This window comes from Tiliqua scincoides, chromosome 13 (assembly GCF_035046505.1).
Source record: "Tiliqua scincoides isolate rTilSci1 chromosome 13, rTilSci1.hap2, whole genome shotgun sequence".
NCBI classification, from domain to species: Eukaryota; Metazoa; Chordata; class Lepidosauria; order Squamata; family Scincidae; genus Tiliqua; species Tiliqua scincoides.
Window position 1 is genome coordinate 4,450,423 of NC_089833.1, and position 26,725 is coordinate 4,477,147.

Here is a 26,725-nt window from a genome sequence, read left to right on the forward strand (position 1 = left end):
GTTGGATACGGTTGGGCCCTTAGACTTCTGTAAAGGAGTTTTGGATCCTGGCCATTGTTATTTCTCTGGCTGAAATATTGAAATTCTGCTGGGAGTTGAGCAAACCAAGATTCGAAACATACTACAACACGCCATATAAAAATCCTTATGGCGGAACATGATCTTTGGAAGTCTCTTTAAATGCTAACAGAAGGAGCCTTCGTAGAACAGACAGGGATAATGATAAGCGTCCAGCTTTGAGTCCGGTTGTTTGCTGATTGGCAGGTAGACATAGCTCATGGCGCCCTTGTCATTCTCAGGGTCTGATCCGATGGGTAGGTTTTGATCGAACGTTGTACTGTTAGCACAACGCAAATTGCGAGATACGGTAACAGCAGTAACTGAGCAGTAAGTTGGAGGGAGAAGGAGAAAATGCAGCGATGCCTACAGAAGCAATTGACGGAGGGCCATGCAGAGGAAAGACAGGAGCACTATTCCCCGGCAACACTGTTCTCAGCAACTGATTGTCAAAGTAGAAACGAACCTACTTGGGGGCGGAAGTTTACTCTGAGATGTGAAGGAGAATGAAGCAGTAGACATTTTCTAGCCACCTGAATAGCCAAGTTGCACTTCTGGAGAAACTCTGTGTGCGTGCGTATGTGCCTGAGTAAAGAAAGTCCATCCAATAATCCATTAGTAACTGTGAAACAAGCCCCAGCAGTGTCGCATGTTTCTTTGCCCATTGGAAAAGCCACACAGGGAGAGATCCGATAAATACCAGGGGTGTGGAAAGAAGCTTTCAATGCAGCCTGGCGCTATTGAGTGTGAGAGGGCAGCCAAGAGAGAGTAATCATATAAAATGGGGTATTTATCTGCGTCAGTGGATGGGTTTCTGGGGGTCTGCCATGTCTGTGCTGCCAGCCTCCTATTTCCCTCTTGCAAGTACCATCAAGGAAGAAAATGCAGCGTTTTGTGCTGTTTAGGGTCCATTCCACGCTTACCCACTAGCTGAAATATGCCCAGATCTGGAGTGCTTCCACAACATGTTTGCCAACCTGCCACAGATCTTTGTAACCTGTGGCCTGAAGACAACAGATTGATTGTGTGTGTGTGTGTGTGTGTGTGTGTGTGTGAGAGAGAGAGAGAGCAGGTGAATGGCAAAAATATAATGGATTGCCGGCTCTATGGACTACATTTCCCAGCAGCACCTGCTGAATCATGTGACAGAGACCAGGCAAGGAGGAAGATTCAGGAGAGGGGATGAATGGAAGGAAGAAGAAAGGAAGCCCAAGACCCAGAGAGAGGGAGAGGGAGAGGCTGCAAGCAGGTGAGTGAGACTGGAAAAGGGAATCTGGAGGGTGTGCATTGCAGAGAAGGAGAGAAGGGGAGCTCTGGCTCTGGAGCTCTGCACATGCTAAGAGATGCCTGGGGAAGGAAGGGCTTGCTGGGCTCTGCCCTGACACCTGCAAGGGCTCCTGCTGCACTGGCAGCCCTGGACACCTGGGGAAGGCCCTCCTCTGGCCACTGTGGGAGATCCTGTTGTTGCATCCCACCCTGAGTTGCTTGCCAGCTGCTCCCCTGCCCTGTTCAGTCACCAGCTTTTGTCAGACAACTGTCAGGGTGGTTGCTCAGAGCCCCAGTGTTGCAGGCGAAGGTCCCCTCCCACTGTTCCCCCCCCCCAGTCAAGGCTGCCTCTGCCTCCTGCCTGGAAGCCATAGCGCTATTCCTCACTGTTACCCTGCACATGCCTGATCTCATCTGATCCCGGAAGCTAAGCTGAGTCAGGCCTGGTTAGTACTTGGATGGGAGACCACCTGGGAATACCAGGTGCTGTAGGCTTATACCATAGTCTTTCGAGACTGACGGTTGCCAACCAACCAACCATTCCCCACTGGATCCTTCCGGTCTTCTTTGCAGCCACCACCATGACTAGTGGAAAAGACAGCACAAAAGGACGTCCAGTAAGAAGCCTGTATACCAGTGGTTCTCACACGTTTAGCACTGGGACCCACTTGTTAGAATGAGAATCTGTCAGGACCCACTGGAAGTGATGTCATGACCAGAAGTGACATCATCAAGCAGGAAAATTTTTAACAATCCTAGGCTGCAATCCTACCCACTCTTACCCAGGATTAAGTCCCATTAACTATCATTGTTAAAAAGCATATACATAGTAGCCTGTTAAAAGTATAGATCTGTAACAGTTCTCCAAATGCAGTCACATGGCATGGCAGCATCAAGTATAGTATATGTACGTCTGTTCAAAGTATAGACGCATCACACTTCCTCAAATGCACTCACACACCATGGCAACATCAAGTCTAATATATTAAAAATAAAATATTGAAATAAATGGGGATCCACCTGAAATTGGCTCGCGACCCACCTAGTGGGTCCTGACCCACAGTTTGAGAAACACTGCTGTATACTGTATTATACTGTATTGCAAACCTTGCAATGTGCTTCTCCTTTCTCTCCATGACAGACAGTATAGAAATGGACCCAGTGCAAACCAGGCCACTTCTTTGTGCAGGAGCAGAAATGGCTGCCACTCATCCAGGCCAGGTAAGGAACATGAGCAAGGGCAGCTTTGGCCTCTCTTCTGTCTCACAGGCACATTTCCTCTTGGACTGAAACACAAAGGACATTGTCAGCATCCCCCAGCTCCTTCCCACATGGTATCCTGCAGGAAACATACAGATGTTCCTCACTTGCAGGACTGCAGACTCAATCTGGGCTAGTCTTTTCTTTAAAAAATTTTTTATTATTACCTAGGCTAGTCTTTTAATGGGGAATCTCCTTTTCCTTCCAGAGCCTCATTTCATTTGCGGAGGTCGCTGTGTATTTCAGCAGTGCGGAGTGGGCTCTGCTGGATCACCACCAACGGTGTCTGCATGAGGCAGTCATGATGGACAATTATGAGAATGTCACTGTTGTAGGTAAGGAAGGTCCTTTATTGGTAGATGCCCAGGTGGAAACAGTTGCCAACTGACACAGAGCAGAGGATCTTTTGTTCTGGAGGAAAAGAGAGGTTCATCCTTTTCTAACTGGGGTTTCACTCCCTCTGAAGGAACTGGTGCCAAGTCTGGCCATGGTGGGCCACTGTGGGATATAGGAAACTGGGCTAGTTGGGCGTATGGCCTGATCCAGCAGGGCTATTCTTACGTTCTTATGTTCATGCTTTGAACCTGGGTGCACTCCTGGGAGTCCATGTGTCATCCCTAGTCTAGATATAACTGTGGCTGGTTTCTCAGCTGTGACATTTGCTGGAAAATGCCCCACTCGGTAGAAGACAACTTCTCCAAAAGCTTGAACTTGTCTTTCCTAAATCCCAAAAACTCTTTAGTGGCATTCTCCCTTTCTTTGTTGATTTCCTAGTATTTATTCTTGCTCTCCAATTGTAGTTTTTATATTCTTTTGAAATTTCTTCACTGCCTCTAAAGAAACAAAACATAATATTGTGTAACATGATATTATTTAACATGTTAGCAGTTGTTATGGCTTTGCTGGATCCCAATTCTGATCGGAGAAAAACAAATGGCTAATGGAGTTTTGTCCCTTGGGGCGCAATCCTAACCGACTTTCCAGCCTCAAGGTCAGGGCAATGCAGCTCCAAGGTAAGGGAACAAACATTTCCTTACCTTGAGGAGGCCTCTGAGACTGCCCCCCCAACTGCAGGATGCAGCACACGCCCCATTGGCACTGCTATGTCAGTGCAGGAACATTGTTTACGATTTAGGCCTTGGTCTCTTACTATATTTGCCTCCTTATTTCAGCAGCATCAGCTTGGAACCAGTTTGGAAGGAACACTCAGAACACCCGTTCCTCTAAGCAAGGCATTCTCATAGGGGAGAAGGACTATGTACGCTCTGTGTTTGGAAAGAGCTTCAATCACAGCAGCCTGACAGGCCATCAGAGAACCCACGCAGGAGAGAAACCATATCCATGTCAGGAGTGTGGAAAGAGCTTCACGTGCAGCAGCCAATTAACCCGCCATTGGAGAACCCACACAGGTGAAAAACCATATGAGTGCCAGGAGTGTGGAAAGAGCTACCGTCAGAGTGGTACCCTTCGAACTCATCAGAGAACCCACAGAGGGGAGAAACCCTATGCATGCCAGGAGTGTGGAAAGAGCTTCAACAGCAGCAGCAACCTCACAGTCCATCAGAGAACCCACACAGGGGAGAAACCCTATACATGCCAGGAGTGTGGCAACAGCTTCAGCTGCAGCAGTCAACTAGCAGTCCATCAGAGAACCCACACGGGGGAGAAACCGTATGCTTGCCAGGAGTGTGGAAACAGCTTCAACTCCAGCAGTCAACTAGCACGCCATCAGAGAATCCACACAGGGGAGAAACCCTATGCCTGCCAAGAGTGTGGAAAGAGCTACCGTCAGAGTGGTGCCCTTATGACCCATCAGAGAACCCACACGGGGGAGAAACCCTATACGTGCCTGGAATGTGGAAAGCGCTTAAGCAGCAGCAGCAGCCTGATAACTCATCAGAGAACCCACACAGGGGAGAAACCCTATGCGTGCCAAGAGTGTGGCAATAGCTTCAGCTGCAGTAGCCAGCTCAGCCGCCATCAGAGGACCCACACAGGGGAGAAACCGTATATGTGCCAGGAGTGTGGAAAGAACTTCAGCCGCAGCAACAGCCTTAGGCTCCATCGCAGAACCCATGTAGGAGAGAGACCTTATACATGCCAAGATTGTTTGAAGTGTTTCAGTCAGAGCAGCACCCTTGCAAACCATCAGAGAACTCACACAGGGGAGAAGCCCTTTACCTGCCAGGAGTGTGGAAAGAGCTTCAGTCGCAGCAGCACCCTTGTAATTCACCAGAGAAGCCACACAGAGGAGAAACCCTTTGCCTGTCTGGAGTGTGGAAAGTGCTTCTGTCAGAGCAGTGCCCTAACAGTCCATCAGAGGACTCACACAGGGGGGGAAACGTACAGGTGCTAGTATCATGGAAGGAAGTTTTGTGCATAGTCACACAAGGGAGGGACGGCTGAGAGGAAGGAGGGAGGGTTAGCATCACATTTGCCGAGTTCCTGAAGTGGTCCTGATCCATCCTGCGCAATGTGGAGTCCCTGTTCTGACACAACAGGCACAGGGTTGTTGCATCACGACAAAGGCATAGTTTGCTAGGCAAAATCCTCCTATACTTAAAGGGTTTTGCGAAACTACCGACATGACGCTGTGGGGATAGCTGGCGTAATTACGAGGAAGTTAGCAAGAACTCTGGAGATGCTTTTGAACAGGAGTGTAAATGTGTGAGCGAATGAAGAAAGGTCCAGGGGAGGGTATTGATATGAGCAAGAGCTTCCCACATTGCTACACAGGGAAAACCTTGGTCCGTCTATACAGAGGAGTCTGCTGAATGGGTTAGTCCAGAAGGTTAAAATGAGAACAGGTAAGATGGAGATGTGATCCCAGCATGTAAATGCACAAGACACATTTCTCAGTGGGTACAGAGATGCAGGCAGGATGCAGTCATGACACAGAAGTGGTATTTAAACCAGAAGTGCACTGGGAGGGTTGCACAAATGGCATTCAGTGGACACGGGATGGCGCAAACGGGATTCTTGTCTTCCTCCCAGGGTGTGCAACTTGGAAGGAGAGCAGAGTGAAACAGAATTAGATGCATAGTATCAAGAAAATCAGTGTCATACAGTCCTTTTTAGACACAGTCAGCTTGCATCACATGTAAGGGTTACCTTCTGAAGTCAGAGTGTAAAGCCAAAAACATGTACAGATTGTGCTCTGTTATTCACTGGGGTTCCATTCAGGAATGCCCAGTGGATTAAAAAAAAAAAATAATAAGTGGATACCAAAGCAGTGGAAAAATAGCTTTACAGACCCACTTCCAGGTTTCTTGCTTCTCCATTGTCACCCCAGAATGCATTGGTTTAGACACTATAATGCATTCAGCCACTAGATGGGGCAAATAATGGAACCTAATGGAATGAAGTCATAATTATTTAACAGCGCAAAGGAAACAGGATTTTGGTGCCTTTTTTCCCTTGTTACAAGGCATTTAAAGTTGGACCTCAGTATCAGTGGTTAGTCAAATCAGTGGATACCAAATCAGTGGATACTGAGGTCCCACCTGTACAGTAATACTGTCTCTTTAAGAAATAAAGCATGGAATGGGACATATGAGGCAACTGAGAGAACAGCAACCTCCTTCTCCCATTTCAGGCTTGCTCTGGGGCAATGGTTCTCAAACTTTTAACACTGGGACCCACTTTCTAGAATGAGAATCTATTGGTATCCACCGGAAGTGGACATGACCAGAAATGACATCATCAAGCAGGAAAATTTTTAACAATTCAAGGCTGCAACCCTAACTACACTTACCCAGGAGTAAGTTCTATTTACTATTATTGTTAAAAGCATATACATAGTATATGTATGTCTGTCCAAAGTATAGATGCATCACATTTCCCCAAATGCACTCACATACCATGGCAACATCAAGTCTAATATATTAAAAATAAAATATTGAAATGAATGGAGACCCACCTGAAATTGGCTTGTGACCCACCTAGTGGGTCCCGACTCACAGTTTGAGAAACACTGCTCTGGGGCAAAAACAGTGCAATTAGAATGGTGGGCAGAGTTGCCTGACTAAACTATTGCTTTTCTCTATAATTTTGGAGATGGGAAGCTTATATACTTGAATTTGTGCGAGTCAGTTGTATGTACAGTTGTATGTACAGTGGGGGCCAACCACATATAGGTTCTTAATGAACCAGACCAAAACGTGATACAATACTGGCATTAGTTGGTATTGGCATCAGATGGGTACCCAGTCCACAATATGGTCGGTGAACACAGTGCCAAAATAGAAATGCGTGGAAAACATCACAGGTAATAGAAGGAAAAATATCACCTCTACTCTGCCCCCCTTCTCATCCTCTCTGTGTCCAACACACCCACTATCCCCTGCCCCCAGTTTCAAGGTTCTGACCTTCAGGCTTCTGAGGCATTTTTGTACTTCAGTCTCATGTCATGGTCATAAGAACATAAGAATAGTTCCAGTGGATCAGGCCATAGGTCCATCTAGTCCAGCTTCCTGTATCTCACAGTGGCCCCTCCAGCTCAGGCTAGTGGGGCCACCAGCAGGTGTGTGAGGTGCGGCCCATCCCAGGTGACACACTTGGGGGGTGGTAGTAGTCACTACTGGCCAAAATTGTGAAATCTTTTTGTGAAATTGATTTTCACAATCAAAATTGTGAAATACCTTTTTGAATAATACCATCATGGTATATATTATTCAGTGGGTAATTTTGTGCAGAATTCAATGAAAGAAACTGTGTTGAAATATCTGTATATCAAAAATTATACCAAATAACCAGAAAAGGAAAACACAACTGCCTTATGTCACAAAAAGTGGACTCAAAACTAATGAATGGGACTGATTGTTCTAAGAGCCAATGAGGTGTTGTTATGACACAGCAGGGAACCAATAAGGTGTTAGGATGAGGGTCCAATCCTAACCAATGCGTGCCGGCTTACTGCCGGTGTGCACTGTCGCAAATGTGACATAAGGCACATCTGCAACCCTGGGTGCTGATCCATTGCTGGTACTAGCTCAGCACTGGCCGGCATTGGGCTAACGCTGGTGGACCACTGTTTCTCCGCCTCTCTGCGGTTGCCTGAACTGCTGGGTGGTGGTGATGTAGGTGGGGGAGTGGGGGGAGGCAGGGAGGAGCCCTTCTAGGGCGGGGAGAGTGCCAGGGGGAAGGAAGGAGGCGGAACCAGTCATGCTTCCCTCCACTGGATCCTGAGCCTTCGTGTCAGGCCGCTGGCCCAACACAGGCTCTTGATTCTACGCCAACCCTTGGCTTGCCGTAGAATCGAGTAGCCCCGTTGCGGAACTGCTCGCCTTACCAGGGGGAAGGGGATGAAAGTGCCCTTCTCCCAAGGAGCCACTGGCACTGCCCAGGCAGCGCTCAGGATGCAGCGGCAGCCAATTTTGGCACTGCTGCAACCCTGCGCATGGGCTTGAGGATTGGGCTGTGAGTCAGCTCTGATTTCCATGTATCAGAGCTCATAAAAGAATTCTGATTCAATTGTGTCTCTTCAAATTGGCCACAAGTTTTTTGTTGGTTACTAATTTGTTGGGTGACGTATATGAAAATAAAGTGAATGGGTGTGACACCAACATTAGGTTGTGCGTATGATGTGTATATTGCTCAGAACATTTGTGTTGAGTTCTGTGCCTGTGTGTGTTGTGTCATCTGTTTTCCCCCGTCCTGTATACCCTTATTTTGTTTTTGTTTAGTGTTTTATATTGTGGTTTTTGTGTTTATTTATTTGTTTTTGTTATTTGTTTTAAGTCTAAAATTATAAGCCGCCTTTGGGCATCTGTTCCGCCAGAGGAAAGGTGGAGCATAGATCTTTTAAATAAATAAATAAAATATTGTAATGTATTTTGTATGCTCTGGTATAGGAGGTGGTCCATCATGGAGGTGACGCAATGAGCTGTGGCACTGGGTGACACGAATCCTAATGGCTCAGGCTGCAATTCTATGCATGCTTTCCTGAGAGTAAGCCCCACTGAAGACAATAAGACTTACTTCAGAGTAGACAAGCATAGGCTTGTGCTCTCCAGATTGTCTTTCTCGAAGCTTCTGCACAATATAATGGTGCAGACTAAGGAGGACAGATCAGCACCTTCCTCTCTGAGAGGAGAATATAAAGACCATTGGCAGAAATATATTGGTTAGTGATGTGTAACGGGAATGCTGGCCCTATGGACTACATTCCCCAGCATTCAAAGATCTCAGCAGCTGAGAGCAGGTGCCCTGAAATCATTCAGGGGCTCCTAACAGCAGAAGCAGGGCAGGGGAACCCCTTGATGAACAGAGGCTGCCAGGTCCGGAGAAGGAGCCTCTTGGCCCTCTGAGCACAAACTGAGACCCCTGAGCCGAGCCTTGGGCTGCAGAACAAGGCGGCCTCTCCAGGTGCACCAGGGGCCTGTTTCCTCACTTGCACCTCCAGGTGGGCTCAGGGAGCTTGGTCTGCTATCAGGGCAGAGATCCAGGGACTGGAGCAGTGCTCCCCTTCTCATGAACCAAGCTGGGTTGTGGGTTGTTGAATCAGATGTAAGATGACTAGTTGGGTGCTTGGCTGTGGATGTCTGAGCAGGAGAGTCTGAAGGCAGGCTGGAGCCCTGAGCTGCCTGATGACAGCTTGAGAACGCCCCCTTGCCCCCTCCTCTCCTTGCCCTCCCAGCCTCTCTCCTTAGGAAAGGAGAGAGGAGGAGGTTGCATCAGAAGCAGTGGTGGGGCATGTGTACTTTTGGAAGGACTGCTGGGCTGCGTGTTTGCCGGAGCAGTACATCCTCTAGCAAGGTTCTTTAGCAGTGGTTCCCAAACCTTTTTTGACTGGTGGCTCCCTTTACCTTCTGTGCAATTGGCCACAGTTACAAACCTAGGGCAACAAACTGCTACACTGTATAGGGTGGAGGTTTTTTTACAAGGATTCTGCGGCTCCCCTGTCTGATTTCCACGCCCAAAAAGCAATTCATCCATTCCCTTAAGGCAGGGGTGTCCAAAGTTTTTGGCAGGAGGGCCACATAATCTCTCTGACACTGCGTCAGGGGCCGGGGAGAGAAAGAATTAATTTACATTTTAAATTTGATTAAATTTACATAGGTTTACATAAATGAATATATTAAAGATGAACTTATATGAATGAATGAAGGTCTTGCAATAGCTCAAGGCCTATAAAAGGCCTTGCACAAAGCAAGGCCGGCCTTTCCTTTGCTGCCGCTACTGCACCACAGACATGAAACAGCAAGTAGTGGAGGAAGACCTCATCCCACAGCTCACACAAAGAGGTCAAACAGTTGCCTTCATGCTGAGAGCAGTTGTGTCAGGCCAGTGTGGGCTGCAACAAATCTCTGGAGGGCCAGAGGCTCATTGGAGACTGGGGGCTCCCTGAGGGCCGCATTGAGAGGCCTCGAGGGCCGCATGTGGCCCCAGGGCCGGGGTTTGGACACCCCTGCCTTAAGGGAATGAGGAGCTGGATGGGACTAGAATGGAGAGAGAGATCATTGGTAGAAATAATATTGGTTAATGATGTGCAATGGGAAAGCTGGACTGAGAGACTACATTCCCCAGCAGCCCCTGCTGCATCATATGACTGTGTCCTAAAATGGGATGGGAAGCCTCAGTGTAGGAGATGGAAGAAGGAGAGAATGCCCAGTTCCAAAGAGAGGGAGAGGCTGCAAGCAGGTGTGTGAGACTGGAGAAGGGAAGCTGAAGGGTCTGCATTGCAGAGGGGGGCAGAAGGGAGCTCTGGCTCTGGGTCTCTGCACAGGCTAAGAAATGCCCTGGGAAGGAAGGGCTTGCTGGGCTCTGCTCTGGGCACCTGGAAGGGTTCTTCCTGGACTGGCAGCCCCAGACGCCTGGAGAAGGCTCTTCTTTGGACCATTCTAGGATCTTATTCTTATGTATCCCCCCCCCCCCGGAGATTGCCAGCCCCTTCCCTTGTCTGCCCTGTTAAATCACCTGCTCTTGTCAGGCAGCTGTCAGGTTGGTTGCTGGGACCCCCAGTGCTGGGGCAGAGAGGGAGTGGCCCCCTCCCACCACCCATATCAACCAAGGCTGCCCCTGCACTGGAGGTTAGAATCCAGCCCTCCTGCCTGGTAGGCATTGTGCCACTGATTCCTCCATGAATCTGTCCAGCCACCACAATTAGGGGAAAGGGCAGCAAACAAGGATGTCCTATATATGGTGGACTCTCCCTCACTAGAGATATTCAAGCAGAGGCTGGACAAGCACCTGCTGGAGATGCTCAAAGAGGATTTCCTGCCTAAGGCAGGGGGTTGGACTAGATGACCTTTTAGGCCCCTTCCAACTCTATGATTCTATGAAGTGTGAATACAGTATTAAAGACCTTGTAAAGTTCTCCTTTCTCTCCTTGACAGGCAGCAGAGAAATGGACCAGATGCAAACGGGATCGCCTCTTCCATGTGGAAGAGCAGAAATGGCTGCTGCTCATCCAGGTTGGGTAAGGGACATGAGCAAGGAGAGACTGAGCCTCTCCTCCTGTCTCTCAGGAGCATTTTGTCTTGGACTAAGTGCAGATGGCGCAACAAAAGATACTGTTCCCCCACCCCTTTCACACATGGCTTTTAGCATCCTGCAGGAAACAGGCAGGTTTTCCTCACCTGCTGGACCTGCAGACTCAGCTTGGGCTAATCTGTTAATAGGGAGTCTCCTCTTTTTCCAGAGCTTCGTTTCATTCGTGGACGTAGCTGTGTACTTCAGCAGGGCAGAGTGGGCTCTGCTGGATCGACACCAAAGGTGCCTGCACGAGGCAGTCATGATGGACAACTACGAGAGCGTCACCTTTGTAGGTAAGGAGGGTCCTTTGGCCTTGACCTGATAGTTGGGTACCTCTGTTTTGCTGGATGTTTCTGAGTCATTTGGTGGCTAGAGTGACCTGGGCGTGCCTAGTGCTACACCTGATGGCTCCACACCCTCCCCTTCTGGCCCAGCACAGATCTGGGGTCCCCTTACTAGGAGGTCATTGTGCCATACTATGGCATTGTGCCATAAACTGACTGGGAGGCTTTGGACATCTTGGCTGGGGGGAGATGGGCTGGACTTGAAGGCACGTCCCCCCGTGTTTGGGCTCTCTCTTCTGGGATACACGCAAGAGAGAAACCCATTGCATATGCATGCAGTGCAACATGCCACGGGCCACGTTTTCTGTACGGAATCTTTGAACGTGCCACTTACCTGCTTCTGGTGGCATCACTGCTGGGTGAAGCTTGGCTGGGACACCCTGCACGGTCAAGAGCACTGCTGTCTATTTTCCCCTTCACTTCTTGCTCTCTGGTCTCTCCCAGGCATGATGGGACCCCAAAGCAGCCTATCTTCCCTACAAGACAGGCACCTCCAGTCATTTTCAGTGCACAAAAGAATGACAGACACAAAAAATGTGCCTGTCCCAGGAGGGCAAAGCAGCCCAGTGCAGGAAAGGTACAAAAGTACATCACACTTTGCGTGTCATGGCAGGCTTACGTATAGTACTTCCCCCTTTAAGTCACTTTATGTCTTGCTAGTCGTCATTCTCACCTTCCATAGTAGCACCAGCTTCTTTTGGAGAAGAGTTTTCTTAAAATTAACTAGAGGGAGATTTTCCCATGATCCTTAGCAAAAATCTCAAACTAGGTCAGTTTTCAGAGCATAACCAATAACCAATTTCGGAGCATAACCAATAAACCAGCCTGCACCTTTTCTCTAGAATTATCAGTCTTTGAGTAAGCACCGTAGCAATCAAGGTGTTGAGATATAGTATACTCATGAACCTGAAGCATACCAGGGGAAGCTAAAAATAAAGGTACAGTTGTGTGCCACTTAAGGACAGATATACGTTCTCTGATCCCGTTGTTACGCAATTAGGTCATTAAGTGAACATTCAGTCCAGTGTATTGCCTTTGTTGTGTAAACAGACACTCCCTGCCAGGCACTCCCTGGCTGCACAGACTGCTGGAGACAGACTGCCTCTTTGCATTAAGAGCCTCTCTGTTGTGTAAACAGACACTCTGCTGCAGGCTATGGGAGTCATGATTGCCTCATTGAGAGCATCATATATGCGATCCGTCATTAAGCGAATGATTGTTGGTGCACACCTGTACTCTCAGCACTGGAATCTGCAGTGACTCCAAACTCTATGTTGCTGGGCCATCTTAATCCACAGAAAGCCGTAATTGTCTGAACAGGTGCCTGAGGGAGATGGTGACGGCCTGGATGTTGGCTCACCGACTGGCAGAGGATCTTTTGTTCGGGAGGAGAGCCCATTTGGAGGAGAGGTTCATCCTTTTCTAACTGGGGTTGCCTTCCCTGAAATCTTCCCTAAATCTCAAATTTCTTATCCTTAAGGAGAGGCATTCTGCATTTCTTTGTTGTTTTACCATTTCCTGCGGCCTTTTATTCATTCAAAACTTCAACACCTCCTCTAAGAAAACAACTCATAATAGTATTATTAATATTAATATGATTATATAACATAATATTAATTAATTAAAATTTATTGTGTTACATGTTGTGACTTTTCTGGTCAGAGAAAAAAATGGCTAAAGGCAACCTCAGCTGGCTAGAGTTCTGTCCCACAGTAGACAGTTTGCAAACAGTTTGGAAGAAACACTTTTTTAAAATACCTTTTCTTTTTAAATACCTTTTCTTCAGAGCAAAAAGTTCACATCAAGAAGAAACTCCATACATGCCAGGAGTGTGGAAAGACCTTCGGTAAGAGCAGCAACTTTACAACCCACCAGAGAACCCACACAGGGGAGAAACCCTGTACATGCCAGGAGTGTGGAAAGAGCTTCAGTGTGAGCGCTTACCTTTTGATTCATCAGAGGACACACACAGGGGAGAAACCTTATACATGCTCTCAGTGTGGAAAGAGCTTCCGTTTCAGTGGCCAATTAACCTACCATCAGAGAACCCACACAGGGGAGAAACCCTATACATGCCAAGAGTGTGGAAAGAGCTTCAGCCTGAGTAGTTATCTTATAATTCATCAGAGGACGCACACAGGGGAGAAACCTTATACATGCTCTCAGTGTGGAAAGAGCTTCCGCTGCAGAAGCCATCTGACGTGCCACCAGAGGACCCACACAGGGGAGAAACCATATACGTGCCAAGAGTGTGGAAAGAGTGTCAGTACGAGTGGTGCCCTTGCAACCCATCAGAGGGTTCACACAGGAGAGAAGCCCTATTCATGTCAGGAGTGTGGAAAGAACTTCAGCTGCAGTAGCCAACTGACCCGACATCAGAGAACCCACACACAGGAGAGGCCCTATACATGCCAGGAGTGTGGAAAGTGCTTCAGCCTGAATGCTGACCGCATCATCCATCAGAGAATGCACACAGGGGAGAAACCGTACTCATGCCAGGAGTGCGGAAAGAACTTCAGTAGCAGGGGAAGACTCACGGCTCACCAGAGAACCCACACAGGGGAGAAGCCCTATATATGCCAGGAGTGTGGAAAGAGCTTCGGTCAAAGTGGTTCCCTGACAACCCATCAGAGAACCCACACGGGGGAGAAGCCTTATAAATGCCTGGGGTGTGGAAAGAACTTCAGTTGCAGCAGCCAATTAACCCGTCATCAGAAAACCCACACAAGGGGGAAACCCTATACATGCCAGGAATGTGGAAAGAGCTTCAGTTGCATTGGCAGACTTACAGTCCACCAGAGGAGCCACACAGGGGAGAAGCCCTATACATGCCAGGAGTGTGGGAAGAGCTTCCGTCAGAGTGGTGCCCTTAAGATCCATCAGAGAACTCACACAGGGGATGCCCTATACGTGCCAGGGATGTGAGGAAGGCTTCCGTATGAGACCTGATCTTATGATCCATCAGGTGAACATGCCAGAAGTGTGGAAATGCCTTCGGTCATAGCTGCAGCCTTAAAATCCATCACATAGGGGAGAAAACAGAGATGTTTGAAGCTCTCTTTGGTCATCTGAGGGGGCTCTACTTCAAGTGCTGCTTCTTTTTCCAAGTTAGAGGGATGGCAGTATGGGGGTGAGACTTAAGAACATAAGAAGAGCCCAGATGGATCAGGCCAAAGGCCCTTCTAGAGCAGCTTCCTGTATCTCACAGTGGCCCACCAAATGTTTCAGGAAGCACACAAGACAGCAAGATACAACCTGCATCCTGGTGCTTTCCTCAGCATCTGGCACACTGAGGTAGCCTATCTCTAAAACCAGGAGCTTGCACATACCTACCATGACTTGTAACCCGTGATGGACTTTTCCTTTGTAAATCTGGAATGGTGCCAGACTCATGGGATTCCCTACCGAGGGAACAAAGAACTTTCCCCTCCCTCGTAGTCTTTTGGCGAAGGCTCAAAACCGTTGGTGTTTGGCAAAGTGTCATTTGTCCTGTTTCTCGATAGTAACACTTTTATTAGTTGCCCAGTTTGTTGATGCCCTTTTGATTTTATTTATCGTTTTATATATTTTTTGTTCTTGAATTGAAGTCACCTTGAACATGTGTTCTGGCATAGGAAAGGCAGGATATAAATATTTATTAAATAAAATAAATAAATGTATACAAGCCATGAGTATGGAAAGAGCTTCAGTTGCCAGGAAAACTGATCAGAAAAGCCACACAGGGAGAGATCCTATAAATGCCAAAAAGCTTTCAATGCAGCCTGGCGCTATTGAGCATGAGAGGGCACCCAAGGGAGAGTAACCATATACAATGGGGTATTTATCTGCGTCAGTGGATGGGTTTCTGGGGGTCTGCCAGGTCTGTGCTGCCAGCCTCCTATTTCCCTCTTGCAAGTACCATCAAGGAAGAAAATGCAGCATTTTGTGCTGTTTAGGGTCCATTCTACGCTTACCCACTAACTGAAATATGCCCAGATCTGGAGTGCTTCCACTGCTGGGATTGATGGAGGATTTGGGCGCACTCTAGTCCAGCTAGACCTGGTTTCACAGCAATGAGAGCTTCTGGTCTGCCTCACTGTGATGCCGCTTAGGTTGTTCAGCGAAATCCGACATGGACCTGGGAATTCTCCTTCTCTGGGTTCCTGAAGACTCTTCCAGGTGTCTGGCCCCATCTGTTTATCAAGCAGGGCTCTGTTTTGGCTCTGCTGGCTAGCACTGCCAGGAGGCTGTACCCTAGTCTGTGTGTGCCTAAGACTTGTGTTTCCTAAAATTCAACTGGCCTCAAAATACAAGTGGTTCTAAACAGGGAGATCTCATGCCCTTGCAGGAGATTCCAGCTGAGTTTCACTTTCTGAGATAAGCCTCTAGACACTGTCCACAGACTCCCCCCACCCTTAACCTCAGATCCTAACCACCACCTGTGGTAGTTACCCCCAATCATTACTGGGGGTTGGGATGAGGCAGTAACTGATGTGGTGCCCCCACTCTGCTGCAGAAGGTCCCAGATTCCATGGCTGGCAGTATCTCCAGGTAACATTGGGAAGGCCCTACTGTTCCCAAAAGGGCCTGGTTTAGTTGTTTAGGGGAATTAGTGCACCTGGTCTATTGGAACACTGGCACCTTAGACTGGATGCGAAGCAGCGTCCTGCAGAAATTCCCTTTACTTAAAGAAGAGACTGAGAGAAGTATTCCAATAAATGATTACAGCTTTATTAAAAGGGTGTCCAATGTATCCTTTACAAAACCATATTGATCCTCTCTTATTAACCTTGGAAGCAGTCTCTCGAGTCTATTTGCTAAGATTTTTGCAAAAATTTTATAGTCCTGATTTGCCAGGCTAATAGGTCTATAAGAATTAGGATTTACCAGGTCCCTCATTTGTTTCAAAATTACTATAATTTCAGTGTTCCCCCAAGAATCTGGGGCTTTCCCTCCCCTCAATATCTTATTAAATAAACTCTGTAGTTCTGGAGCTATTAAGTTTCCAACCATTTTATAAAATTCTGATGTCAATCCATCTAAACCTGGTGACTTCCTATTTTTTAACTTCTGTATAACACTCAAAATTTCTTGTTGTGTAATATTGTCATTTAATACTAACAAATCCTCTTCCTTGATTTTATTGACTATAACTTCATCAAATTGTTTCCCTTCCTCAGCTTTAAATAAGTTACTATAAAATTTTTCAAAAGTCTCTCTTATCTGACTATCTTTATAAACATTCTTTCCTGTTTCATTTCTCATGCAGACTATCTTTTGTCTTTCCTTTCTTTTCTTCAAATAATTTGCCAAACTCTTCATAGAGCTTATATTTATTCTCTGATACTCATTCTTCACGAATAAATCCTTTTACCAGAGGGCAAATTTGTCTAATTCCTGCAATTTTTCTCCATACTTATCCTTCATTGTGCATACCTGACATAATTGCCCCACCTGAAAAAACAGTCGCCCGTCGCCCCCCACCTCTAGAATCCTGGCTATGGACCTGTTGCTTGAGGGTTTTTGTCCTGATCTCCCCCTGGAATGATCCTGGATATTTCACAGAATCCTGGACCATCTTTCAAGAAGGGGTGCAGGAGGTTCCACCTCTGCTTTTGCTACCTTTCTGTGCCGTGTATGTCTTGGATTTTCTGACCTTCCTTGGCTGCAATCCTCACTTCCCTGCAAGGAGCCCCATTGAACACCATGGGACTTGCTTCTTCTGATCAGACATCTGTAGGCTGGTGCTACAATTCCAGCATTTGGTGGGGGGACGGGAGCTCATGCATGCAACAATCCCCCTGGATAGAGTGACCAGATCCAAAGGGGACAGAGTGCCTCTACCTTTAACCACTGCATAGGAATTTTGGCAAGTGCAGATCTTTAAACCCTTCCATGTTGCATCTTCCAAAACTCCCTTTTCCATGCAATGGTTCAAGGTAGAGGCACTCTGTCCCCTTTGCATCTGACAATTCTACTTAGGGACTACATTTCCCAGCAGCCCCTGCTGAGTCATGTGACTGAGACCAGGAGATGGGGAGGGGAGCCTTGCAGGGGAGGGTGGAAGAAGGAGGGAAGCCTCAGTCCCAAGACCCAGAGAGAGGGAGAGCCTGGAAAAGCAGGTGAGGGAGACTGGAGAAGGGAAGTTGGAGGATCTGCATTGCAGAATGGGGGAGGAAGGGAGCTCTGGCTCTGCACAGGGTAAGAGATGCCCTGGGAAGGAAGTGTTCCCTGGGCTCTGCACTGGCACCTGTGAGCCCTCCTGCTGCACTGCTGACCCAGACACTTGGGGAAGGGCCTTCTTTGGCCCTTGGGGAGATCCTGTTACATCCCAGCCCTGGTGATTGCCTGCCCTTTCCCTTGCCTGCCCTGTTGGACACTCACAGTTGGGACAGAGAGGCAAAGGGACCCCGTCCCCCAGCACTCCTCCCAGCCAAGGGTGCCTCTGCATTTGAGGATCATCAGCATCTTGCCTTGTTGCCTGGCAGACATTGTGCCATCCCTCCCTGCAGCCATCCAGTCTCCTTTGCATCTGCCACCGCGATCAGCGGAAAGGACTCCAAACAAGGAAGCCCAGCATGAAGCAGGTAGAAGATATGAAAACCCTTGTGATGTTCTTCCCATTTCTCTCCCTGACAGACAGTAAAGAAATGGAACCAAAGCAAACCAGACAACCACGTGGAGGAGCGGAAATGGCTGCAGCTCATCCAGGCCAGGTAAGGGGAGCAGCATGAACCTCTCGCCTTGTCTCACAGGTGCATTTCCTCTTGGGTCGCCTTCCACACTGCGACACAAGAGACACTGTCAGCATTCACCACTGCCATTTCTCACACGACGTCCCAAAGGAAGCATGTAGATGTTCCTCCCTTGCTGGACTGCAGACTCAGCCTGGGCTAGTCTTTTAATGGGGAGTCTCCTTTTCCTTCCAGAGCCTCATTTCATTTGCGGAGGTGGCTGTGTATTTCAGCAGTGCCGAGTGGGCTCTGCTGGATCAGCGCCAACGGTGCCTGCACGAGGCGGTCATGATGGACAACTACGAGAGCGTCACCTTTGTAGGTAAGGAGGGTCCTTTGGCAATTATTGATGCCACCAGTGGGAACCTCTGTTTTGATGTATGTTGCTGGGTCATTTGGTGGGTAGACAAGGGGGTGGCTTGTGCTGCACCTGATGGCACCTACCCTCCCCTTTTAACCAGCACCATTTCTGGTTGCTCTTGACAAGTAGGGTATCTCCAGGATGGGGATACTGTGCCATGAACCACCTGGAAGGCTTTGTACCTCTTGGCTGGAGGATGTGGGCTGGTCTCAGAGGGCCATGTTTGCGTTCTCTGTTCTGGGAAACAGCCAAGAGAGCTACCAATTGCATGAGCATTTCTGCACAAATTGTGGAGAGGCACTATAGGCTCAGGTGGGAGATGTTCAAGGGACAGAGCTTGCCTGAGATGTAGGCCAAATCTCAGAAGAGGGCCGGCTCAAAGGGTTACTCCAATGCCACTCTGTTCTTGCCACTCCATTTTCCCTACAGTATCTCCTGCTCCTGAACTTCCTTCATTTTTGTTATCACTTTGTCTCTGCTGAGCTCATCCATTACCACATTAAGCATTTCGTTATCTCCTGGGATTGTTTCAGCCACTGTTTTCTTCTTTCTGTAGCCATGGAAAGCTGTAGTTTGTCAGTGCAGGCGCCTGAAGGAGATAGTGATGGCCTGGATGTGGGCTTGCCAACTGACACAGAGCAGAGGATCTTTTGTTCTGAGTGAGAGCCCATTTTGGAGGCAGAGTTCTTCCTTTTCTAACTGGGGTTGCCCTCCCAATGAAGGAACTAGGGATGAAGCATGTGGCATCCCCAACCTAGTTAGAACCTAGGCTCGTTTCTCAGCAGTGACTCCTGCTGTAAAGTGCCGGGGGCGATAGAAGTCAGCTTCTACGTAACTTTATCTTGGCTTCCCTAAATCTCAGTTTTGTTTTGGTCTCCTATTCTTCCTTAGTTAAGTTGTGGCCTTAATTTTTGGAATGTTCTTCATTTACTTTAACAAAACAAAATATTAATTATGTTGTATGTTAATTATCAATCACGTTATATATTGTTGTGGCTTTTCTGGACCCCGTTCTGATCAGCGTAAAAAAGGGGGCAAGTGGTGTCTTCAGCTAGCTGGAGTTTTTTCCCCTTTATCTCTCACTGCATATCCCTCCTTGTTTCAGCATCCCGTGTTTGCAACCAGTTTGGGAAAATCAGTCCAGACACCCGTTCCTCACAGCATGAAATCCACAAAGAGGAGAAACTCTGTGCATGCCCAGAGTGTGGAAGGAGCTTCAGTAAAAGCTGTGAATTGATGACACATCGGAGAATGCACAGAGGGGAGAAACCTTATACTTGCTCTGACTGTGGAAAGAACTACCATTTGAGAAGTCTTCTAATATGGCACCAGAAAACCCACACGGGGGAGAAATCCTTTTCATGCCAGGAGTGTGGAAAGAACTTCAGTTGCAGCAGTGCCCTCACAAACCATTGGAGGATGCACACACGGGATAAATCTTATACATGTCTGGTTTGTGGAAAGAGCTTCAGTTGGAGCAGCCATCTAATATACCATCAGAGAACACACACAGGGGAGAAACCCTATACATGCCAGGAATGTGGAAAGAGCTTCAGTTATAACAGTGCACTTACAACCCATCTGAGAACCCACACAGGGGAGAAACGTTATGCATGCCAGGAGTGTGGTAAGAACTTCAGTCGCAGTAGCACCCTTACAAAGCACTGGAGGACACACACGAGGGAGAAGCCCTATACATGCCAGGAGTGTGGAAAGAGCGTCAGTACAAGTGGTGCCCTTACAACCCATCAGAGAATTCACACAGGGGAGAAACCCTATTCATGCCAGGAGTGTGGAAAGAGCTTCACTTGTAGCAGTGTACTGATAATCCATCGGAGAACCCACACAGGGGAAAAGCCCTATATGTGCCAACAGTGTGGAAAGAGCTTCAGTTGTAGCAGCGCACTTAAAACCCATCAGAGAACCCACACAGGAGAGAAACCTTATAAATGCTCTGATTGTGGAAAAACCTTCATTTCAAAATCCCAACTCATATCCCATTGGCGAACACTTACAGGGGAGAAGCCCTATTCATGCCATGAGTGTGGAAAGAGTTTCCATCTGAGTGTTGACCTTACGACCCATCAGAGAACCCACACAGGGGAGAAGCCCTATACATGTCAGGAGTGTGGAAAGAGCTTCAGTAGTAGTAGTACACTTAAAACCCATGAGAGAACCCACACAGGGGAGAAACCTTACATGTGCTCTGATTGTGGAAAAGGCTTCCTTTCAAATTGCCAGCTTATATCCCATTGGCGAACACATACAGGGGAAAAGCCCTATTCATGTCATGAGTGTGGAAAGTGCTTTAGTTGCCGTAGCCAGCTAACCTACCATCATAGATCCCACATAGGGGAGAAACCATATACATGCCAGGAGTGTGGAAAGAGTTTAAGTTCTAGCAGCGCACTTACGACCCATCAGAGAACCCACACAGGGGAAAAGCCCTATTCATGCCCTGAGTGTGGCAAGAGTTTCACTTGCAGCAGCCATCTGAAATCCCATCAGAGAACCCACATGGGCGAGAAGCCCTTTACATGCCAGGAGTGTGGAACGTGTTTCAGCTGCAGTAGCCACCTAAAGTCCCATCAGAGAACCCATACAGGTGAGAAACCCTATACGTGCTGGGAGTGTGGAAAAAGCTTCTCTCAGAATGGTTCCCTTAGAAGGCATCTGAGAGTGCATAGTAAAGGCACTATTCAAAAGTGAAGGCACTATTTATGTCAGAAGTGTGGAAAGAGTTACCATCTGAGTACTGACCTTATGATCTGTCACACAGGGGAGAAGCCCAATGCATGCTGGGAGTGCAGAAAGAGGTTCCGTTCCCAGAAAAGCCTTATGACTGATTGGAAAAGCCACAGGGGAGAGATCCTATCAATGCCAGAGGTGTGAAAAGTTCTCCAGTCAGGTGTTAGTGAGCATGAAAGGGCACATGAAGGAGAGTAACCATGTAAATTGGGGCTATTTATCGGGGTCCATGGATGTCCTTCCAGGAGTCTGCACAGTGAGTGCAAAGAACCTTTTGTCTCTGTGCGTCAGGCTCGTAATGAGACAGGCGTGCAGAGGGCCAGGTTCTGTGGTGGTGGGTGTCTGGCAGGAAGGCTGCTTCGTGGAGAAGGATCTGGGTCCAATGGGACTGCCATCGTACACATCCTCTGAAGACTTGAGAGGTGAGGCAACCCCAGTGCCACCTCTTTTGGGGTGCTGTGTGCCCAATGCACCACCCACCGTCCAAAGGAAGACATGGAATAGTGTTGGCTACACTAAGAATGAAGCTGCCCTGCACTGGAACAGTTTGCCTTTCAAGGATTTCAAGCAGAGGCTGGAGATCTGCTTAAGGTCAGAGCCTTTGCCTGCATTGAGCAGGGGCTTGGACTGGATGACCTCTGATGCCCCTTCTAACTCTCAAATGCTCTGAGCCACTGGACCAGGCCAAGACAGCACCAGAAGTTGAGGTTGGGCTATTCCAATGGGTGATTTGAGAAAGAGGGACAAAGCCCCTCACTGACACTCCCCCCTAGAATGTGTTTTGAAATGTCTTAATCACTGGCTGTGGGAAACAACAACTGACAGTCTCTTCTTGAGTTATCCCACTAGATCTGATACATGCGTTTAGATTTGGGTGAAATTGAACGAGGTGCTCTGAGCTTATACTGGAAAGTGGAGTACTTTGGAACACCATGTAAATACTACCCATATTGGTGTTGCCTTAGAACTGGGAAATCCCTGCTCAGCCCCGAAGCTTTCTGAGTGACCTAGAGTCTGTCACTATCTCTCAGCCTTACCTCACAGGGTTGTTGTGAGGGCAACAGCAGGGAAGGAACAATGGACATCTCCTTAAGCTCCTTGGAGGAAGGGCAGTCTCAACATGTGATTCATAATCATAATAATAAACAATTCTTTCTAGTCCAGTGCTGTTCAAACTGTGGGTCAGGACCCACAAGGCGAGTCAGGAGCCAATTTCAGATGGGTCGCCATTCATTTCACTGTGTATTTTATTTTTAATACATTAGACTCAATGCTACCGTGGTATGTGACTGCATTTGGGGAGATGTTGCAGATCTGTACTCTGAGAATCCAATCCTGTTTCCATTGTTTTTCCCCCCCTTATCTCTTAATAAAGCCATTTGGCTTAAAACCTCTGCTGTGTTCTGGGATCAGTGGGTTTGTTTGTTTGTTTGTTTGTTTGTTTGTTTGTTTGTTTGTTTGTTTGTTTGTTTAAGGAATTCATGTCCCGCCTTTCCATCCAGTTTAAGGGTCCCAAAGGCGGCTTGCAAAATAAGATTTCAATACAATCGATAAAATGATGCTAAAACATTAATAGAATAACAGTTAAAACCATGAAAACAATAGAAGCTGAATTGGGTCACAGTTAAATGGTGTTTTATCAAAAGCGTCAGCCCCTCCACCCCACCCAGCTGTCAACATTTAAAATCTTCCCTAAATAAAAAAGTCTTCAGTCTTTTCCAGCATTTCCTGCAAAACTCGTAGCCAGCATTTATTGCTGCTGCAGTTTTGGGCCAGCCAAGGTCATTTTTGTCATTTTGCAGGTGCTACTGGTGGAGTGAGGCCATTTTATCAACCCCGCATAGCAACCTTGAGACCCTTGCACAGCCCAGGGAAGCCCTCTGGAAGCCAGATCTCTTGGGCTGGTGGCAGTGGCCTAGATCTCCCAGATTTGGTCCCACGAACCACGTTAAACTGATTGGAAGAGTGGGGGGTGGGTGGGTGGGAAGGGAGTGAGCGCTTGGCACTAGGCATCACTGCCCTGGATCAGCAGGTGGTCAGTAGAAGTCCTCCTTCATGGCAGAAAGAAATGACTGTGAAGCGCAAATCTGACGTGTCTAAAGGAGACTCAGTGGTTGTTAGGGGGTGTGTGAATAGCACTGATTGCTCTGCAGAGGCAAAACAGAGATGAAATGCTGATGACACTGTTTTGAATGCAGTGAGATTCTTTGGTGCGTCCTTTCATTTGGGAATCCCACCTTTGGGTGCTTGGGGTTTTTTGCCCCAATCTCTGCCCTGTAATGAACCTGGATGTTTCACAAACCTTCCCCTCCATTGCATCTTTCAAGAAGTGGTGCAAGTCTGGAGGTTCCACCTCTGATTTTGCTTCCTTCCTCAGTCCTGCATGTCTTGGAGGTCTAATGCTCCTCGGTTGCAATCCTCACCCTCTAACCTGCAAGAAAGCCCCACTAGACAGGATGGAATCCTCTGATCAGACATCCATAGGCTGGTATTATAATCCCACCCTGGGGCGGAGGCGAGGGCGGGAAAGCACATGCACACGACACTACCCGTGGATAGGGTGATCAGATAGAAAGGGGGACAGACTGCCTCTACCTTTAACCATTGAAAAGTGGATTTTGGCAGGTGCAGCATTTTATATCCTTCCACGTTGAGCTGCACCTGCCAAAATCCCCTCTTCTATGCAATGGTGAAAGGTCAAGGCACTCTGTCCCCCTTTGTATCTGGTCACCACCTACAGGAACACACACACAGGCTTAGCTCCTCGTTGAGGACTAGTCCACTGAGAAGGCTACAATCCTGAGGTCTCCAGCCACAGCAGCCCTTGCACTGGTAGGACAGTGCTGAGACCCCCCACCACACCCACACTCAAACAGAGGGTGACCAGATGCAAAGGGGGGCAGGCAGAGTGCCTCTCCCATGAACCACTATCCAGGAGGGGGATCTGGTGCAGCTTTTTAATCCCTTCCATGTGGAGCCAAAGTTATTCTACGCAGTTCAGTTCTTCCCTCCTCTATGCAGTGCTGCAAGGTAGAGGCACTTAGCCTTTCCTCAGGGACTCTGTTTCCCAGCAGCCCTGCTGGATCATGTGACTGGGAACAGGAAATGGGGGAGCTTTGCAAGAGAGGGCGGCAGAAGGAAGCCAGCACCAGTCCATAGGCCCAGAGAGGGAGAGAGAGTCCGCCAGCAGGTGTGTGGGGCTGGAGGAGGGAAGCTGGAGGGTCCTCATTGCTGGGGGGGGGCAGAAGGGGGCTCTGCGCAGGGTGTGAGGTGCCCCAGGAAGGAAGGGCCTGCTGGGCTGTGCCCTGGCACCAGTGAGCCCTCCTGCTGGACTAGCAGGCCTGGGCTAGAACAAAGGCGCCCGAGCGAAGCCATGATTGAGACCTGACTTGTGCAGGGGGTGGAGAGAGGGGTGCTCTTCTCCCTGGCAAACAACCCCAGAAGTGGGGACATTGCCTGAAATGGAGTGTCAGCAGAGCTGGAAGAAAGGAAATATTTCTTGACCCAGCCTGTCATTAGTTTGTGGAACTCCTTGCCACAGTATGTCTGGCCTGGCTGCCTCTCAAAGGGGATCGGACAGATTGATGGAGGAGAATTCCATCACAGGTTACGAGCCGTGGTCAGGGTGACTGGAGGTCATAACCGGAAGAGAGGACAAGGCACCCCAAAGTACAGGACAGTTAAGAAAAACATAGAAAGTTTAAGCTTCTCATATTGATTTCATGCGTTTAATTTAGACACTTTATTGCTTGTTATTAAATTTAAAATTCTGTTATGTGGCATTTTATATACTCACTTTGAGAATGTGACTGTGTAATGTTTCCCAAATCCATCAGACTATTCTATCAACATAGCAATTTACTGCAGTGTAATAGAAAACTAATTGTTAGATCAGAGTTCAGGGTAGTCAGGAAGTGCCACCTGTCTCACCTGTATTGCTCCCATGAGGGTCTCCTTTAAATTGTTTTGCTTAAAATTTAAAAATGTACCTAGTGACAAACTCTAATAACTCCACAGTCAGGGAATTAGAGGACAGGTCCTCTCGTGGATTGAGAACTGGTTGGAGGCCAGGAAGCAGAGAGTGGGTGTCAATGGGCAATTTTCACAATGGAGAGAGGTGAAAAGCGGTGTGCCCCAAGGATCTGTCCTGGGACCGGTGCTTTTCAACCTCTTCATAAATGACCTGGAGACAGGGTTGAGCAGTGAAGTGGCTAAGTTTGCAGACGACACCAAACTTTTCCGAGTGGTGAAGACCAGAAGTGATTGTGAGGAGCTCCAGAAGGATCTCTCCAGACTGGCAGAATGGGCAGCAAAATGGCAGATGCGCTTCAATGTCAGTAAGTGTAAAGTCATGCACATTGGGGCAAAAAATCAAAACTTTCGATATAGGCTGATGGGTTCTGAGCTGTCTGTGACAGATCAGGAGAGAGATCTTGGGGTGGTGGTGGACAGGTCGATGAAAGTGTCGACCCAATGTGCGGCGGCAGTGAAGAAGGCCAATTCTATGCTTGGGATCATTAGGAAGGGTATTGAGAACAAAACAGCTAATATTATAATGCCGTTGTACAAATCGATGGTAAGGCCACACCTGGAGTATTGTGTCCAGTTCTGGTCGCCGCATCTCAAAAAAGACATAGTGGAAATGGAAAAGGTGCAAAAGAGAGCGACTAAGATGATTACGGGGCTGGGGCACCTTCCTTATGAGGAAAGGCTACGGCGTTTGGGCCTCTTCAGCCTAGAAAAGAGACGCTTGAGGGGGGACATGATTGAGACATACAAAATTATGCAGGGGATGGACAGAGTGGATAGGGAGATGCTCTTTACACTCTCACATAATACCAGAACCAGGGGACATCCACTAAAATTGAGTGTTGGGCGGGTTAGGACAGACAAAATAAAATATTTCTTTACTCAGCGTGTGGTCGGTCTGTGGAACTCCTTGCCACAGGATGTGGTGCTGGCGTCTAGCCTAGACGCCTTTAAAAGGGGATTGGACGAGTTTCTGGAGGAAAAATCCATTATGGGGTACAAGCCATGATGTGTATGCGCAACCTCCTGATTTTAGGAATGGGTTAAGTCAGAATGCCAGATGTAGGGGAGAGCACCAGGATGAGGTCTCTTGTTATCTGGTGTGCTCCCTGGGGCATTTGGTGGGCCGCTGTGAGATACAGGAAGCTGGACTAGATGGGCCTATGGCCTGATCCAGTGGGGCTGTTCTTATGTTCTTATGTTGTTCTTGACTGAATCTGCATTTCGATTATTCCTCTCCTTTGTCCATTGTGCTGCAATTCAGGAAAGCCCTTTTTAGCAATTGCAATGTGACCTAGCAGGATTATTTTGCAAGTACTTCTGAATGGCATTCATCAACTTTGCTGCTCTCAGACACTTAACCCGCTTTTCATTCCATGACTTGGAGCAGGAAAAAGGTGAGAGTGAAATAAAGACACAAAACTCTGCTTTCTACTAAAAAACCTGCTAAAATAAAACAAAACCATGTAGTT

The 26,725-nt window shown here is 47.9% G+C and overlaps 2 protein-coding genes and 1 long non-coding RNA gene across 4 annotated transcripts in view; all 3 read left to right on the forward strand.

Moving 5' to 3' along the window:
• Positions 1-2,480: 2,480 nt before the first annotated feature.
• On the forward strand, positions 2,481-22,573 carry LOC136663719 (zinc finger and SCAN domain-containing protein 2-like). 2 transcript variants are annotated; one of them, XM_066640601.1, is made up of 5 exons: positions 2,481-2,544; positions 2,792-2,918; positions 3,756-4,919; positions 13,210-14,303; positions 19,659-22,573. In XM_066640601.1, exons 1-5 carry the CDS (start codon positions 2,521-2,523, stop codon positions 21,183-21,185), a joined length of 3,936 nt encoding a protein of 1,311 aa, XP_066496698.1. In that variant the 5' UTR covers positions 2,481-2,520; the 3' UTR covers positions 21,186-22,573. The 2 variants fall into 2 exon arrangements, with proteins under 2 accessions (XP_066496698.1, XP_066496697.1); XM_066640600.1 differs by lacking the exons at positions 13,210-14,303; positions 19,659-22,573 and having other exon boundaries at positions 3,759-7,604.
• LOC136663722 (uncharacterized) lies at positions 17,436-18,431 on the forward strand. Its single transcript, XR_010795041.1, has 3 exons — positions 17,436-17,503; positions 18,021-18,097; positions 18,311-18,431. It is a non-coding gene; the product is annotated as an uncharacterized lncRNA (long non-coding RNA).
• A 1,769-nt stretch (positions 22,574-24,342) lies between the features above and the next one.
• LOC136663717 (zinc finger protein 208-like) overlaps positions 24,343-26,725 on the forward strand; it is a 30,607-nt gene continuing 28,224 nt past the window's right edge. The window contains exon 1 of the mRNA XM_066640598.1: positions 24,343-24,414. The gene's annotated coding sequence lies outside the window, so the exon portion shown is untranslated. The remainder of the gene's footprint in view (positions 24,415-26,725) is intronic.